Consider the following 16,050-nt stretch of genomic DNA (forward strand, 5'->3'; position numbering starts at 1 on the left):
AAGCCAGGACAGGCAAGGGTCAGAAACACATGCGATAGGCCTCACCTCTCCACAACTTCAGGTTCTGCAAGTTGAAAGGTGTCCATTGTGACTGGACAAATGGGGGCCAATGGAAAGGGAATAAAAAAAAAATCCTTGCCACTAAAGAGCAACAGCAGACACAGAATTTTTCACTGTCTGATCTGGCCTGCTATGGCCGGCAATGCTTCAATAGGCTAAACCACAACAGAAGGGATTTTTTTAAAAAAACAGCTAGACTGCTTGTTTCCTTTCTTTAGAGGGTACATCATTCTTCATAGCATACATGGTACTGTGCAGTCCTATGAAAAAGCTACCATGTATAAATGCAAAGCCTTAAGCCTTACCTTATGCGTCTGGTAGATTATGATGGCATTATCTGCTAAAGTTTCTACTACATGGAAATTTTCAATGGTTGCTGGAAAGGAAGGAAAAATATAATCAAAACAAACAATTAAATAAACAGCTAAGATTTCTGTACGCTATCCAGATCAACAGACGCAACTAGCAGGGTGACTTACTTTCCCAATCGTTACGAACATCAACGTTCCAGAAGTAGTGGCAGACCTCATGCCCTGTGACGCCTTTGACTGCATGTGTGGCCTTCAAAGGATCGAGAACAATGCCGTTTTCTTCCACTTCCCTCCTGTACACCTTTGAATAAATGTAAAATGTTTGAGAACATTTGCTTGGTTTCATCCTGGAAACTAAAGGCAGCGATATGAATAATTTTATGTCCAGGAAGGGTCTGAATTATTTAAATATAAATATCCTGTAATGCTACCTCTAAATATTAATATTAAAAAAAGGGAACCTGAAGCACAACACAGTGGAGCCTTCCAACCTGCCACCCTCCAGATGTTTAAGACTACATCAGTCCTAGCCAGCACAGCTGTGGAGAGGCAGAACACCAAAAAGAATCAGCAGGATGCCTGTGCTCAAATCCAAACCCTGCTTTCAAATTAGCAGGCAGCCTAAGGCATGTTAGCAAACAGGAAGGCAGTAAGACATACACAAGAGTACTGGGATCTGGTATTATTTGAAATATTCAGTTGGAAATAAGGACTTTGATTACATGTATGTAGGGGGGAATCTAAATGAAGAGTGAAATGGTGGTGAGCAGACAACTTTCTAAAAAGGAACAAAACTTGTAACCTGTCATTTGCAGAAATATCTAGTTCACATACTGTTTGCTGTTAAGGAACTGTACCAATTGTAGCAATCTTATAACGTTATCTTTACTTAATTTCCCCCCCTATACTGCACTTTGATACAAGAAAAATTTCAATCCACTGCATTAGTGCAATAAAACAAATGTTTACATTTCCAAAATATAAAGCGTTGCAATGTTCTACAAACCTTCATTTCACCTTCTTCAACCACCAGCTGCCAATTAGCATCTCCCCCCACATCCTGTAATGAATAGGTCATGTGGTTCTGCACCATTTCTTCCACCTTCAGAAAAAGAAGAAGAAAAAGAAAAGGCACATTTATGAAAAAATATCAGTCACTGTGGGGATTTGTGGGGGGTACTCAATGAGGCATCAATAGCTGAACGTCTGAAAGAGATGGATTTGGACCAAGGAACTTCTGAAAGCAAGCAAGCACATGCCACAAAGGATTCAGACAAAGGTGGATCTCCTTCCAAAAATAAGATATGAAGATTTATTTATATCTCACTGTTTCACCTAATGATCTTAGAGTCGGTTACACTTGGGTAAGATACAATGCAGTAACAGAACAGAAGCAAGCAATACAAATGTAAATTAAAAAAAATAAATCATTACCAGCTATCTCCCTTAATCTGAAATGTATAAAATCACCACTGTTAAGGAAAGGCACATTAACCACCTCCCAGTGTCTATACCTGTCTAATCTCAGGGGGGAGGGCATTCCAAAACTGGGGTGTCACTACTGAGAAGGCCCTGCTACAGATACCAGCCAATCAGACCTACACCAGTGATGGGGCTTCTAATAAGGATTCCCTAACAGATTTGATGCTTTTGAATTATGGTGCTGGAGGAGACTCTTGAGAGTCCCATGGACTGCAAGAAGATCAAACCTACCCATTCTTAAGGAAATCAGCCCTGAGTGCTCACTGGAAGGACAGATCCTGAAGCTGAGGCTCCAATACTTTGGCCACCTCATGGGAAGAGAAGACTCCCTGGAAAAGACCCTGATGTTGGGAAAGATTGAGGGCACAAGAAGAAGGGGACGACAGAGAACAAGATGGTTGGACAGTGTTCTCGAAGCTACCAGCATGAGTTTGACCAAACTGCGGGAGGCAGTGGTGGAAGACAGGAGCGCCTGGCGTGCTCTGATCCATGGGGTCACGAAGAGTCGGACATGACTAAACGACGACAACAACAGATTTGAATAAACAGGCTGGCTAGTATTGGGATGGACACTCTTTCAGGTAGTTGGGGCCCAAAGCAGCTAGGTTTTTATATGTCAAAGTCAACACCTTAAATTGGGTTCAGTGAGATAAAGGCATCAAATGCAGATGCTTTAGAATTGTTGCTCACAGGCCACATCGACACCTGTGCAGCTGCAGTCCCTGGAGCATCTTTATTGTTGTTAGCCGCCCTGAGCCCAGCTTCGGCTGGGGAGGGCGGGATATAAATAAATTTTTTTATTATTATTAGACAGACCCAGACAGAGCATAGTGAATTTCTATCTCATACTTCTTGTTCTCTCTTTTAGAGTGCCCGGTTTCATACATAAAGCTAACTCGTTGTCCCCCAGATTTATGAAACTAGATTCTGTAAGCCAACAACAAACAATTGTTTCAGATTCTAGTCAGCTGGCAGTAAATAAGCTAAGCCACTGGGTCTGGATGATCAAACAAAGCATTATGTGCAAACCAAGCCAGTCAGTAGTAATGACTCCTAGCCAGGGAGGTTCTCAGCCAGCCCAGTTTGAGTGCGGTGGTTGCCCAACTTCCGGCACAACAATGAAAACTCAAGTTTGAAGCCCCTATAAATTATGCAGGTTGAACAAATATGAATTATGCAAGTTGAATTCTTTTTCATGCAGAATTCATTCACAATGTTTACTATTTTGCATTTTTTATTTTTTTATTTTTGCTGGGCAAAAAGTCATGCAGAATACTGAATCCCTTTCTACAAATACCACCACTCTGGTTTGTGAGATCCTTTGCAGGCATCTTCCACATGATTTCAAATATATCCTTGTAGCTGTAAGGGTTAAACATTTTTTAAAAACAATCAGCCAAGATTCCTGTGAATTATGTGCCTTTTCTGGGCTCATCCAGAATCGCAAAAAAGGACACAGCATTGTCCACAGCAGTATTCAAAACTCTTTAGCACCCTGGTCAGCAAACCATATATTCTACTAGTTAACCATCACATATCTTTAGCCTGATTTGGGGAAGATGAAGTTTGCTTCGTCAGGCAGAAGTAAAATGAAGAAATAATGGAAGGGGGCCACCCACTTCCTAGAGAGCTTTTCACTCCTGCCTTTGCCACCAGGTAGAGAAGTATCACAACCAGTGACTGCATGATGACTGTAATAAATTTATGCTGGGCTGTATATTACTTGTCTATATAGTGACAGCTATATAGAGACAACTAAACTTCTATGATACTCTTTCTGGAATGTCAATCTAGTCTTGAAAGCAGATACTAGTCTACTTCTAAATTTTATCCTTTGCTGCATAGCACCTAGAAATTTAGAGGTCACATTCACCAGTTATGTCAAGTGTGACAGCAATAATTCTAGAGACACAGTAAGTAAGAAACAAAGGTAGCTCTGCCTATTGAAACAGCCATCAAATCCCAACAATTTATTATTATGTGCAGCAGACCAAGCAGAATGACTTTTCCTTACCTCTGCACACTTCAAATGTCCCTCTCAAACTAGTGCATGTTCGTGTGAAGATATCACTACATCACACCGCTTTAAGATATTTTCAATATATTAAGCAGTATAAAATTTAAATAATCTAATCTAATCACTATGTAGCTTACACATTGCATTAACATCTAGAAACTGAAGATGTCAAGCAAGATAAAGCAGCCAACTCCCAAAATGACAGAGTCTGAAAACAAGGGTACACAGAGTGAGGTATGTGCATTTTTTCAGTCCAATTTAACAGTATGTAAGCAATGTGATCCTCCATTCACACACGTAACAGATATTCTGGATCAGTGTTTCTCAAACACTAGTTTGGGCCACTTTGTGGTGGGCTTCAGTGTCTAGTGGCTCTGGCTGTATAAGTGGAAGTCCAATGGATAGCACTGTTTTAGTCTACACAGAACACCCAAAATACTTTCCATAGGCATTGGTCTAAGAAGGTACATCATCAACAGTTAACAGAGATTTGGTTTGGTTTCCCATATGGCTTGGTTTCTAATATGGAACATGTGGTGCATAATTCTCAATTGAATTCTAACTACAAACCAAAGGCTATCTAAAAAGAACAGTGAAAGATCTTCAGACTTTAACTAAAACCACTACATAGAATTTAATAAACATTTTACAGCCGTATTCCTTTCTAACTGATGGGAGAAGTCTTCTGCAATTTGGAGCACCTAAAGAAAACTCATTTGCAAGGAAAAAAAGCAAGGTTGGACAAGACAGAGGAAGTCAGTGTCTTTGAGCCTGCTACAAATATAGTTTGTGTTGATATCCCATTTTAAAGTCAACTGACCACTAGTACTGTATATCTCCAACATGAGGTACTACTTAAGAGATTGAAAATATTCAGTGTTCGGATGTTTCCAAACAAGGGAGAAGATACTAACTGCAGACCTCCCATGGTAAATTTCATCAGGACAGTTTAGGCTTAAGTTTAACTAAATTTACAAATTTAACAATTATGATTTTCTGAGCACAGATGCTTGGGGAAAGTGGTGCTGCTTAACTTAGAAGCACTGAATTGTTGCAAATGGAGAATTTAAATACATTTGGGAACATCTTTGGTTTATATACAACAGAAGCTATTTTGAAACCAAATTCCTCTGCATCCTACACAGACCAGGTGTCCTGCTGCTTTAATGGTAAGTTATTCATATCCAGAAAGCAGGATATGAAAAAGCTAACATGTTTAATTTATGTTCCATAAATTAATACTGCTTCGTTTTCCAGAAGAGGACCTTGGCATGGAGTGCTAAGTGTAGAAACAATGAAACGATATAAAGTTTTGGAATATGCACTTCCTTTTTATGGGTTCATTTGCAACTTGTTTAAAACAAGTACAAATGGGCAATATAACAGGGGAAACAGAGGCAATAAAGAAGATGAAATACAGCATAAAGATATGTAAAGCCACTCTGTGTAATCATACAGTACCTGGGAGCTGAATCTGTGAACATCATCAGAGGCACTGACTAGATCAATGGAAGACATGGAGGAAGAGCGACTATAGGGCTAACAGGGACAGACAAAGAAAAAACCAAGTAATCAGAACAAAAGCACAACAGAGCATTCAGTACCAACTTCCAAGCACAGGATAATGAAGAAAAGGAAGAACAAAAGCATCGTAAGCAGGGAGTACAGCAGCAAATGCTGACTTCATGCACCTATTATGTATTATGCTCCCAACACTGCCCTGTACATAATTCTCTCTCCCTGATGCTAAATGATGATGGTTAGATTTGATGCACAATAAATTTTCAAAATGCACCATCATCAACAGGGTGCAAAATACTGTAAGGGCTTGTGGAAATCTGAAAAAAGAAACTTTCTCCCCAAGTTGTGAATTTTTAAAGCTTAATTTCCAAACACAAAAGTTTAACAGAAGTGTTTCAAGGTCAAGCCAGCTTCCTTCCCCAAAGTTAAAAGCAATTTCAAGGACCTATTAGGAACAGCAATGGATTACATCACAAGCATTTAATTCTAGTTACATTGGAATACAACAAAATGATTTCCCATCAAGGAGAGCCTCGGAAACATCTTACCTTTGGGACAAATCTGTGAGTCCCCACACCAGGAAATGCATCACCAGGTGGCAATGATGATGGCCAGTGTAATCTGACCTTTTCACTCTGGGACTAAAATAACAAGGTATAATTATTAGTTTGTAATTTTGGACGTATCGTGAACAATTACCACAGAAATAATTATGCTAAAAATAATTATCTATCTATGGCAGGCACGACATGGCACTCCAGCCCGTAAGTTAAGAATGCAAAGCCTTAAAGATAATGGCCGTGCTGCAAACAGACAGCAATTGTCTCTTGTCTGTAATATTAACAAAACAGAAAAGTTACAATGCAGGGAGCTTAGCAAACTGACCTAAGTTCACTCTGCTCATAATAAAAGCATTGCAGCACATTCACATGTATAGCACTCTGCCAAGCTACAGCAGAATACTACTCTGAATATTTGCACTGAACACATATTTTTACATAATAAAGTGAGGTTCTAAAATAAATGAACTGAAATGTTATATTGGCTGCATGAACCCACAGACAAGGTTATACTTCTGACAAGAGCTTAATATGTGATCTTAAAGGGGCTTAATTAAACTCCACTGTGGCATACATGCTCTTCACTTAATTAGAAAAACATCCATTACCTGTTCTTCGATTTTGTCTTGCCTATCAAGAGCAGCTTCTACAGCATCAAAGAATTCTTCTTCATTAATCAGACTGTTGGGACCTTCCTATAACAAACACAAGTAAAGGTCAATAGCAGGTACAAAATGACATTTTTTAATAAACCAAATGCACTCCAAGTTCTTCATTAAGGAGAAAGTATTTCATTAAAAATGCTTATGTAAAAAGCTGTTTAGGCAATTAAAAATAAAAATAAAGCAATTGGGTCAATTTTCTACAGATCTGTTTAAATTTTAAGCATAAAAGGTAATGATATATAGTATAGACCTTTTACGTATTTATAATAAGGTGGCGAGAACATGGGATTCTATTACTGTCTTCCCATATTAAGGTAGTAGTTCAAGCTGCTTGTTAAGTGAGCACTGACAATCACAATTTTAAGGGGACACAGACCTAAGAGTAAAGGACAAGGACCAGTAAACATCAAGGATACTGGAAGGGAGAAAATGCCACTAAGCAAGCAAATATCAAATGCAAACTGGTGGTGATGTGTTAGAAATTCTGAAGTCCAGAACTTTTGTTTCTCATTCACGCTGTGCATCTTGTATAGACAAGTGTCACAGGAGTTAATGCTAAAATCTCCACTACTGAAATAAATGGTTCTTAAAGAGCTCAACCTTGACTGGATTGCCCCAAGGGCACTTTGAGGGGCCATATCTCATTTCTGAGCAATGTCCTCCTACTCCCACAAAGTTTTGGAGTGCCTGTATCTGCTGCAGTCTCTGCTACCATCTTTAGCCACATAACTGCTGGGGAACAAAGTTCATGAAGCAGCATGAAGCAGTTGGGCTAGTTTTGCATCTCTTACTCCCCATGCATTTTTATACAATACATGTCTGGCACTACCCACACTCTGGAGTTTGACACACACATTCCCCAGTCCTCTTTCTTACACAGCAGCATAATAAACTGAAGGAGTTGCAGTACCAAGAGCAAATCTGAATAATGCTTAAGCGCATACATGGAAAGCTGGGCTGTTCATAAGAGTACATGCCCTAAGTAATGAGAACAGAATCCTGATTTAAGATGGACAATCCTAAGCTCTCTTACTATTCTAGCTAAGGGTTTATATTCAAGATTTTAGTTGTAAAAACTGTTACACTATAACAAAGGTTCTTCAAACTCTCTGGAGTCGACTTTTTAGTCGTATTTGTTACCACCACATGACTGGGAAGTATTGGTTCACCTGCATAGTATAAATGAATAATTACAATGCTTTCAACTGCCGCCACTTCTTTCAAACAAGCTTTTTAGTTTATACATGTCTGATAAAATGGACAGGTGGGGTCTTTTGCATTCCACATTCTTTCAAACTGGGTCCATAATCTGGAAAAGCTACAAATGTTTCAGTCTCCTTATATTTAATGAGACTTAGCATGAGAAATAGAACAATGGATACGCCCTTACGATTATTCACCGATTAAAAAGTAAGGGAAAGGTTTTAGCAAGAAGTGTATTTGAGCTACTGTGCTTTCAAATCTACTAAGTCACAACCCTTTCTTGATGCGCAGGAAGTCTGCACTGAAGCCTTGTTTCCAGGTATTCATGGTCCAGGGTAAATATTGAAAAAAGATAAATATTTGAACTTCATTGCCTGGTATTCTAAGATTTCCCTCAGGACTACCTTATGCTTATGACCTAGGGACAGAGCTCCCACGTATCACCAGTTCCTACCTCATAATCTGGCCCACCAAAATGAGACTTTTTTTTAAGTTCTGTCATAGCATTTTTGTAGGCTTCTTCTATTCTCCTCCTTTTTTCAATTTCCTGTAAGAATACACACAAGGGCAAAAGTTTATTTCTAATCTCATATTGGAACAAGACTTGAACACTGTGATAGCATCTTCATAATTTGCTATATTGCACCACAAGATGCAGAGGCATAACAAACTGTTGCGTTATTGCAAATGATAAGAGGAATAGACAACAAAAAAAGTTCTCAAGATGAAAGCTATTGGAGCAACTGGAATTTTAGCTCTAAGAGCTATCATAGGGTGAACTGCTAATGGCAGCTTATGAAATTTAACTAAAATATAGCAATTGAAAACAAAACAGATTTTGAGAGGCTACATTCACCTTGATCAACTTCCACCCGGAAACCTGTCTCCACTGTGGAAGGATGTGTGGATCCAGAATTGGCCTCCACAGTCACTTAGGGACTCATTGTTAATAACTGTGTTTATGGAAGACAATCTTACTTGGCTACGAGTGATCGCCAAAGAAGACGACTCTCACCCCAGGACACAGAGTTAAAACATACTACAGAGTTATGTAGCACTACTCACAAACAAGCAATATGGCTAACACAGGGCATGAGGAAAATTAGCACAAATATTAATTTTTTTTTTTTAAAAAAAGCTTAATCCTGTTTAAAGCTTCTTAAACACCCAATTGTAAGAAGCACATTTCAAACATACAACACTAACAGATTGCAATCAGGTCTGCGGATGGGGAACCAAAAAGCAACATGTGATATTTGCTAAATAACATGCCTACAATAGATGGAAGTGCTGGCATTTTAAACCATTATGTCGAAAACAACCTTAAGGTACATAACTGCATGTAAACACAAGTTACCATCCTTAATTTACCTGAAGCCAAAGCCATGCCATTTAACCCTCCAAAAGGCAGTGAAATCTTACCTTATCCAATCTTTTCTGCCAGCTTTCTTCACGTTTTACCATTAGCTCAATGCAATGGGAAAGCGTAGCAAGGATTCCAGCAGTTGTTGCCTTGAAAGTTATAGCTTCCCCTTTAAAGTCAATGCCATTTATTCCTTTGGGCGTTACATGTGGAAACACTAAAACAAACAGATTAGAGATTTATCAGTACAAACCGTGCTTTGCTCAAATGCATGTTACCCCATAAAGCATTTACTGCATGCTTGGCTTGTGCGCAGTTTAAACCATTAGAGTTCATCTATTTGGAAAGCACAGAGGAAACTCAACAGGAGAAATGTCCTTCTTCAGCTACATCTTTAGTGTACTGTATTCTCTCAGTTCTTCTGTGCCGTATAGCAGCATTGAAAGGAAAAAAAGCCATGTGGGTGGCAGAAGTGGTAATACTCTTGTAACAATACCACCAATTTGACAGCTTGATTAAAACAGAACTACCTTAAAGCCTAGCAGATGTAGCATTTAAAAACCAATAATTAACGTGAACTCGAATCTTGTCATGAACTGTGAAAAATGCCCTCAGAAAAAGTGTTCAGGTTTCTAATGATGTCCTCTGAAGTGGAAGGACACTTTCTGAATATACCTCAACAAATGAATTCTCCTTAGTTACAGTGATTTCGAATACCGCATCAGCCATCTGTTGCTAAGCTTGTTTAAATAAAAAAAAGTGATCTATTTAAAAGTATACGAGAGAGAATGTTATAAAAATACATCAACATATATTAACAGTGGCAAAACATATTGTTCAATCATGTGTTGACACACTAAGACTGGAGCTGGCTGCTTGCTAGGAGCCTGCATTTAGGAATGGCATGGTCCAATATATGGCATACTCACGAGCATCTACCACATCCAAATCAGATGTACAATCTAAATCAGTAATTTAATTGGTAACTGAAACTAGCCCCTTTCAGGGCTGCAGTTCAGCATTTAAAAGAGTTGCGCCAAAGGCTTCACATACATTTGCAGTGATTACCAGAGCTACTTGGTTGTTGCCAGCATTATCAGAAACAGTGGGGAGGCGGGGAGTGGAGGCTGAAAGATAAGGTCATCTAGCAAGTTTATGGCTGAGACAAGGTCTGAAGCAGAGATTTTTCCAGCCCATGCTCTAAGAGCTATCATAGGGTGAACTGCTAATGGCAGCTTATGAAATTTAGTGGATAGACCTTGGGTCAAAAGAATCTGCTCCGATAAAAGCTGACGCATTAAGCCTTTCCCCTGCCCAGGGATCAAGGTAACATTCCAGACTTGCCATTCCTTGACAAAGAGAAGTGGTGGCATTGACAATTTCAGCTCAGTCTGTTCTATTCAAGGAATGTACATTTAACAGCCAAAATGTCCGCTCCCCTACTGTCGCTTTTGGAGTCATCTTAAGTGATCAAAACCATTTTAAAAATGAAAAGAGATATAAAAAAGCATAATCTTTGAGAGGATGCTGCTTCAAGTCCTCTTGTAGCTTATATTTTTTCAAACACATTACTGGAAGTTTTTGCGTTATACAAGAGGCTTAAATAAATATTAGCAACCAGAAAATAAATAATAATAAATAATAATAATAATAATAATAATAATAATAATAATAATAATAATAATAAAAGCTACAGAAAGTGCCACACAAGAAGAATCAAGACGATTATGCACAGAATGGTCGTGTCGTCATAATCACTCAATCTTCCAAAGCTAAAGTAAAGGATAGCAGTTCACAAACCTCATCATTCCAACCCCCCCACTAGTCAAGTACACTTCTACAGCTCTGGATATATATATTTTTTTAATGGGAAAGAGATTAAAAATTAGTCATTACTCTGTTTTTTTATCTATCTATTTAATTATGTGTACACAGAAGTAATATTAGTTTTTTCTGTGACCATATGCTGGTAAAATTTGTCCTGGGTCACAGATCCCTTTGTGCCCACATACAGAACGGGTTCCCTGCCCTTTGGTACATCTCCTGTTTAGCTGTGATTCCTGTATTGCAGGGGGTTGGACTAGATGACCCTCTGGTCCCCTTCCAACTCTACAGGTTCTGGGATTCTATGTGAAGTTGCCTCTGAAAAAAACACTGAACAGGGAAGCCATGGCAAAGTGGCAGCTCCATGGTAACATTCTGCATCAAAGTCTTCATATGAAGATCCATGAAGGGCAGGCATGTTTTGGGACTACAACTCCCATCATCCCTAGCTAACAGGACCAGGATGATGGGAGTTGTAGTCCCAAAACATTTGGAGGGCTGAGTTTGCCTATGCCTGATGAAGAGGGACTCCAGAGAAATTGCTCTCCAGGTATAAATTTAAAAAACCTGTTTTCAGCTTGGCTCCAGTGAAAACCTGCAGCCCAACACATGGTTGGCCTCCAATCCCATAATCACAGACTACTGGAATGCTGGCTTGGTCTGATGGGAGTTAAAGCCCATCAGCATCTGAAGGGCCACACTTCCCTCATCTGTACAATTCCGTGAGCAGCCTAGCTCTTGCCCCTCTTTTAGAACAGAACACAGTAGCTCAGTTGGTTAGAGCATGGTGCTGATAATGCCAAGGTTGTAGGTTTGATTCCCGCATGGGACAGCTGCATGTTTCTGCATTACAGGGGGTTTGGATCCTCAGGGTCCCTTCCAACCCTACAATTATAGGATTCTATACATGGTTGCATAAATTCTCAACACATCATCTTGCGGTGGAAGTAGTAAGATGAAGGTTTATATGTCTTTTCAGGCAAGGGAACACAACCAAGTACAAGATCAATAGTCAGAAAGAAAGCAAACTAACCCCGCCCCCCCCGCCCCCGAACACGTGGCTGAGTGGTTTAAAATATCTGTGTCATATTTCATGACAAGATGTACGTGTAGTTTACAATGCTAATGAAAAGAAAATAGGAGAGTTCAAAGTGACAGCTGAAGATGCCCACCTAAACATAATTGTGCACAATCAACTGGGATGAGGTAGCTTTTATTTAAATCTGATCACATGGGAATTAGTCACTATCTATTTTCAAATTAAAGAGATTCAGCCAATGGGGAGGTATTTCAAGTTAGAAACAAAACTTTGTGATTGTTAACTAGTTTTATAGAGAAGATCCTTTCCCCGCAGTTCTGTAGAAGGCTAACCTAGGAGATGTAATAATTCTCCACGACTGAAGGTTGGTTAAACTACAAATCAGTACATATAATTTATTAGTGAAACACAGAATTTATTACCAGAGCACATTTATTGAAACCCTGAAGAATTTTTGAACTCTGTAGTGGCAATATATGCCAACTTACCTGGGTGTAAGTGCCAGTGAACTTACTAAGATTTACTTCTAAGAAGACATGCATAGGGTTCCATTGTAAGTCTCTGAAGAACAGTTATTTTGTGGCTAATTAGCTTCAGGATCACTGTTCTTACATCTTTAGAACATTTTGACAACCATACATTTAAGCGTACTCACATTTTTCCTTACTTCCATTACTATTGTGTAAAAAATCCCCATCAGAGCGTGTTGTAGGGAAATCATCTTCATCATCTTCTACCACTACAACAAAGAGAAGCATTGATTACTACTGGGCCTTGGAGGAAACTGAAAGAGCAGTAGAAAAATAATTTGCCAGTGCAGTCGTATCTGGAGAGTCAACAAGACATACTCTACTACTACTCTTACGTGTGTGTAATTTCAGTGTATAATTTCAGTGTACACTGCAACATGGTCATAAATTATTATTTTTTTATCATGTACAAGCAACAGGAAGTTAAGGCTAGCAGGGATCCAAATGCTGGGGGTAGTGGTGGTTCAGCCACGCTGAGGGCTATTCTGACACATCTGTTCAGCAAAACAATTGAGGTGATATTTCATCATGTGCTCTGTGACATCACTCAAAGTAACTTTGTAGCTTTGGATTCTTGATGGAAACAAAAGAACCCTTGGCTACCTTTGTTGCTACATTTCTATTAAATTTTGCTGTGAAATATGAAAACACAGAGTGAACATTTGGCCAGGTACAGCAAAATGTGCATCAAAGCAAGTAGTGACATTTCCTTCCAACTTGAGACATTTTAGCACTGCTTTCACTAAAGCGGCATCTAATCCACACTTACTGGCAGCCCTGTTTAGGGAAGCTTTTCATGTTTAACAGACTATTGTATTTTAATATTTTGTTGGAAGCCACCCAGAGTGGCTGGGGAAACCCAGCCAGATGGGCAGGGTATAAACAATAGATGATGATGATAATAATAATAATAATAATAATAATAATAATAATAATTATTGTTATTACTACTACTACTACCACCACTTTGGAGCAAGCCTGCCCGACAAAGGGTCTCACTTCAGAGCAGCAATGCACAAGTTTCTGCTTTCGTGAATATGACTGTATTAGCATTTTACGGCAGGGTTACTTCTGAATGTAACCCTATTATGATGGAATGTGAATAGTCACAGGGAACTTGTATTACATCAGTGTAGGAAGGCCTTACCTCCTGCACCAGTAACCCAAGTCCATTGTGTATGTGCACTCAGCATAAATGCCCATCTACAAATGACTCTGTGGTAACCCTATGCATCCCATGTATGACTGGTAAAGTGAAAGAGCAATTATTAAAAACACACATATCAACAGCATTAGTGGGAAGAGGAAGAGAAGATGGGGATCTGAAGAGAGCAGAAGGAAGTGTATGGGAAGCAAGTATACAATTATCTCTAATGAAGGAGGTTGGGCACTGCTGTGCTAGACAGCTGAAAGACTTGTCAATTTTTTAAAACAAAAGTTACAAATATGACAGTTTGTAACGCTTGTTACTTTCCTATCAGACCCTAGAATGTGATGCCTTTTGTTTAAATAACTAACTTAAGCTGAATACCTTTATCTCTCTGAAGTTCATCCTTGGAGACAGCGTCAGCACAGGCATCAAAGTATTTCTGTAGCGTATCAACCTGTCTACACAATATGTCTCTGAAGGTTTCCATTTCAGCAAGCTTCTCACGCAAACTGTGGCCCTTCTGAAAACCCAGAAGTTAAAACCATTCAGCTGTTATTTATTTTTATTTACTATATTACTATATTACTTTCTATATCAAAAGAAATACCAAGGCAGTTCACAAGGCAATAATGTAATAACAAAAAAATCAATAAAAAGTTAAGTAGACAAAAATACATCATTATGAGGTTATCACAGGAGATGCATGCAACTTGGGGTATGGGTGAGGAATCATTTGTAAGACCTTTACGTTCTTTGTCACTTACCTTGAATGAGGAGGTCGATGTTGCCGAATACCCACTCGCTCCAGACACAAGGGATACCATAGAGCCATGGCGCCGTAAGCTTGTCTCTGATCCATAGCCAGATTCAGTCTGAAGAAAGAGGAACACATACATTAATTATGAAATGTAAAGAGGCAAATCCCCATCAAAGAGATTTTTCAAAAATGATATTCTTTAAACAGGATAGTGCTTAGAGAAATGCAGCCAAGTTAATATATACTACTTCAACTTCAAGCATGCAAGACTTGATTTGGTGTAGTAGAAAAAGGAGAGCCGAAGAGGACGGAAGAGTGGAGGTGATCCAGTATATGTATCAATATATGGCATGATGTGCCAAGACCTCATGTAAACTCAACACAAGAGTAAGCGTATTTCATTGGAGCAGCCTACTAAGAAGTCTTCTGTTCCCTACCTGTATCTTGTGGATCCCCAGGATTTTAACTAGTCACTGTCATTAAGAGTTTGCCAGAAGTCAAGAGTATGCATACATGTATTAACCCTCCCTGACCTTCCAAAACAGTAAAATACTCAATACACAAATAGTAAAATACATTAAAATACATTTTAAAGAAACAAGAGTTCACAGATAAAAATGCCTACCACAGATGACGTTTAGCAGGGAAGAACCTGCCAGAATGAAAATGTCTTTGTCAGCATGAGAGACAGCCAGAGAAGGGATTATTTGCTTTACAAAGACAGGGCAGAGTATTGCTACAGTCACTAAGAAGGCCTTAACTCTTGTGGACATCAATCATGCTCCCACCCTTGACTTTGATTTGTGTCCAGAAGCAAATTAGAAGTTAATGCAGACACTGTAGGATAAGAGTAACATGATCCCATGGGTGTGTGCCCAATAACATCCTTGCTGCTGCATTATGAACCAAATGCAGCTTCCCAAAACTTTTCAGCGATAACCCAGGGCAGAGTGCACTGCAGTAATTCATTCTTGATGTGCAACTGAGGTGTGTGTCACTGGAGTCAGGTTTTGCTAATTGTACTTAAGACTTACAATATGTGCACTCCTTGTACAATTTTATCTGCTACAACAACTACGGACAAGAGAGTAATGTGCAGTGTCAACATCTGCATATTTTGAGACTATTAATGACAATTACAAAAACAATTATTTTTAGTTACCACGGTGGGGTAGGGGGGTGATAAAGCTAAATATGGGGGGGAAATTGCAGTGTGGCTTCAGAAAAGGAAGGAATATTAATAGTGCATAGAGATATATGTGTAGAAGTTAGTGGCACATACAAAAAGCATAAGAAGAAAAACAAAGCAAGCATCATGCAAAGCCCCACCATTCTATGACTGCAGCATCTAAGGCGGAGCAGTTCAATGCCGAACTTTTTATGTCTTGCAGAGCAGATCATTAGTAATTCACTGTAGGAATAACTCCGTTATAATCAAGATGAAAAATGTTGAAAAAAGCGTCTTCCACCCTAAGTATGAATAATCCACGTTGCTAAAACAGAGGCAACCAAAGTCTACTCAACAGAAAAGCTGACAGTCACTACCTTGAAATTAAAGGAATTGCTCA

General features: G+C 39.0%; 1 protein-coding gene and 1 long non-coding RNA gene across 4 annotated transcripts in view; both read right to left on the reverse strand.

Moving 5' to 3' along the window:
* Nucleotides 1-16,050, reverse strand: part of CERT1 (ceramide transporter 1) — a 49,901-nt gene that overhangs the window by 8,127 nt on the left and 25,724 nt on the right. For 2 of the 3 annotated variants that reach the window (XM_081929394.1, XM_081929392.1), the window contains exons 4-14: nucleotides 14,490-14,597; nucleotides 14,107-14,245; nucleotides 12,701-12,784; nucleotides 9,242-9,399; nucleotides 8,274-8,366; nucleotides 6,560-6,646; nucleotides 5,940-6,032; nucleotides 5,332-5,409; nucleotides 1,378-1,473; nucleotides 540-672; nucleotides 366-436 (exon numbers count right to left, since the gene is read on the reverse strand). In XM_081929394.1, coding sequence (XP_081785520.1) covers nucleotides 366-436; nucleotides 540-672; nucleotides 1,378-1,473; nucleotides 5,332-5,409; nucleotides 5,940-6,032; nucleotides 6,560-6,646; nucleotides 8,274-8,366; nucleotides 9,242-9,399; nucleotides 12,701-12,784; nucleotides 14,107-14,245; nucleotides 14,490-14,597 — 1,140 coding nt within the window. The remainder of the gene's footprint in view (nucleotides 1-365; nucleotides 437-539; nucleotides 673-1,377; nucleotides 1,474-5,331; nucleotides 5,410-5,939; nucleotides 6,033-6,559; nucleotides 6,647-8,273; nucleotides 8,367-9,241; nucleotides 9,400-12,700; nucleotides 12,785-14,106; nucleotides 14,246-14,489; nucleotides 14,598-16,050) is intronic. The other variant, XM_081929393.1, reaches the window with a different exon arrangement.
* On the reverse strand, nucleotides 1,792-2,581 carry LOC309379929. Its single transcript, XR_014172686.1, has 2 exons — nucleotides 2,381-2,581; nucleotides 1,792-2,003 (listed from the first exon to the last, which is right to left on the reverse strand). It is a non-coding gene; the product is annotated as an uncharacterized lncRNA (long non-coding RNA).

Source organism: Podarcis melisellensis (genome assembly GCF_964234715.1).
Source record: "Podarcis melisellensis genome assembly, chromosome: 11".
In the NCBI taxonomy this organism is placed as follows: Eukaryota; Metazoa; Chordata; class Lepidosauria; order Squamata; family Lacertidae; genus Podarcis; species Podarcis melisellensis.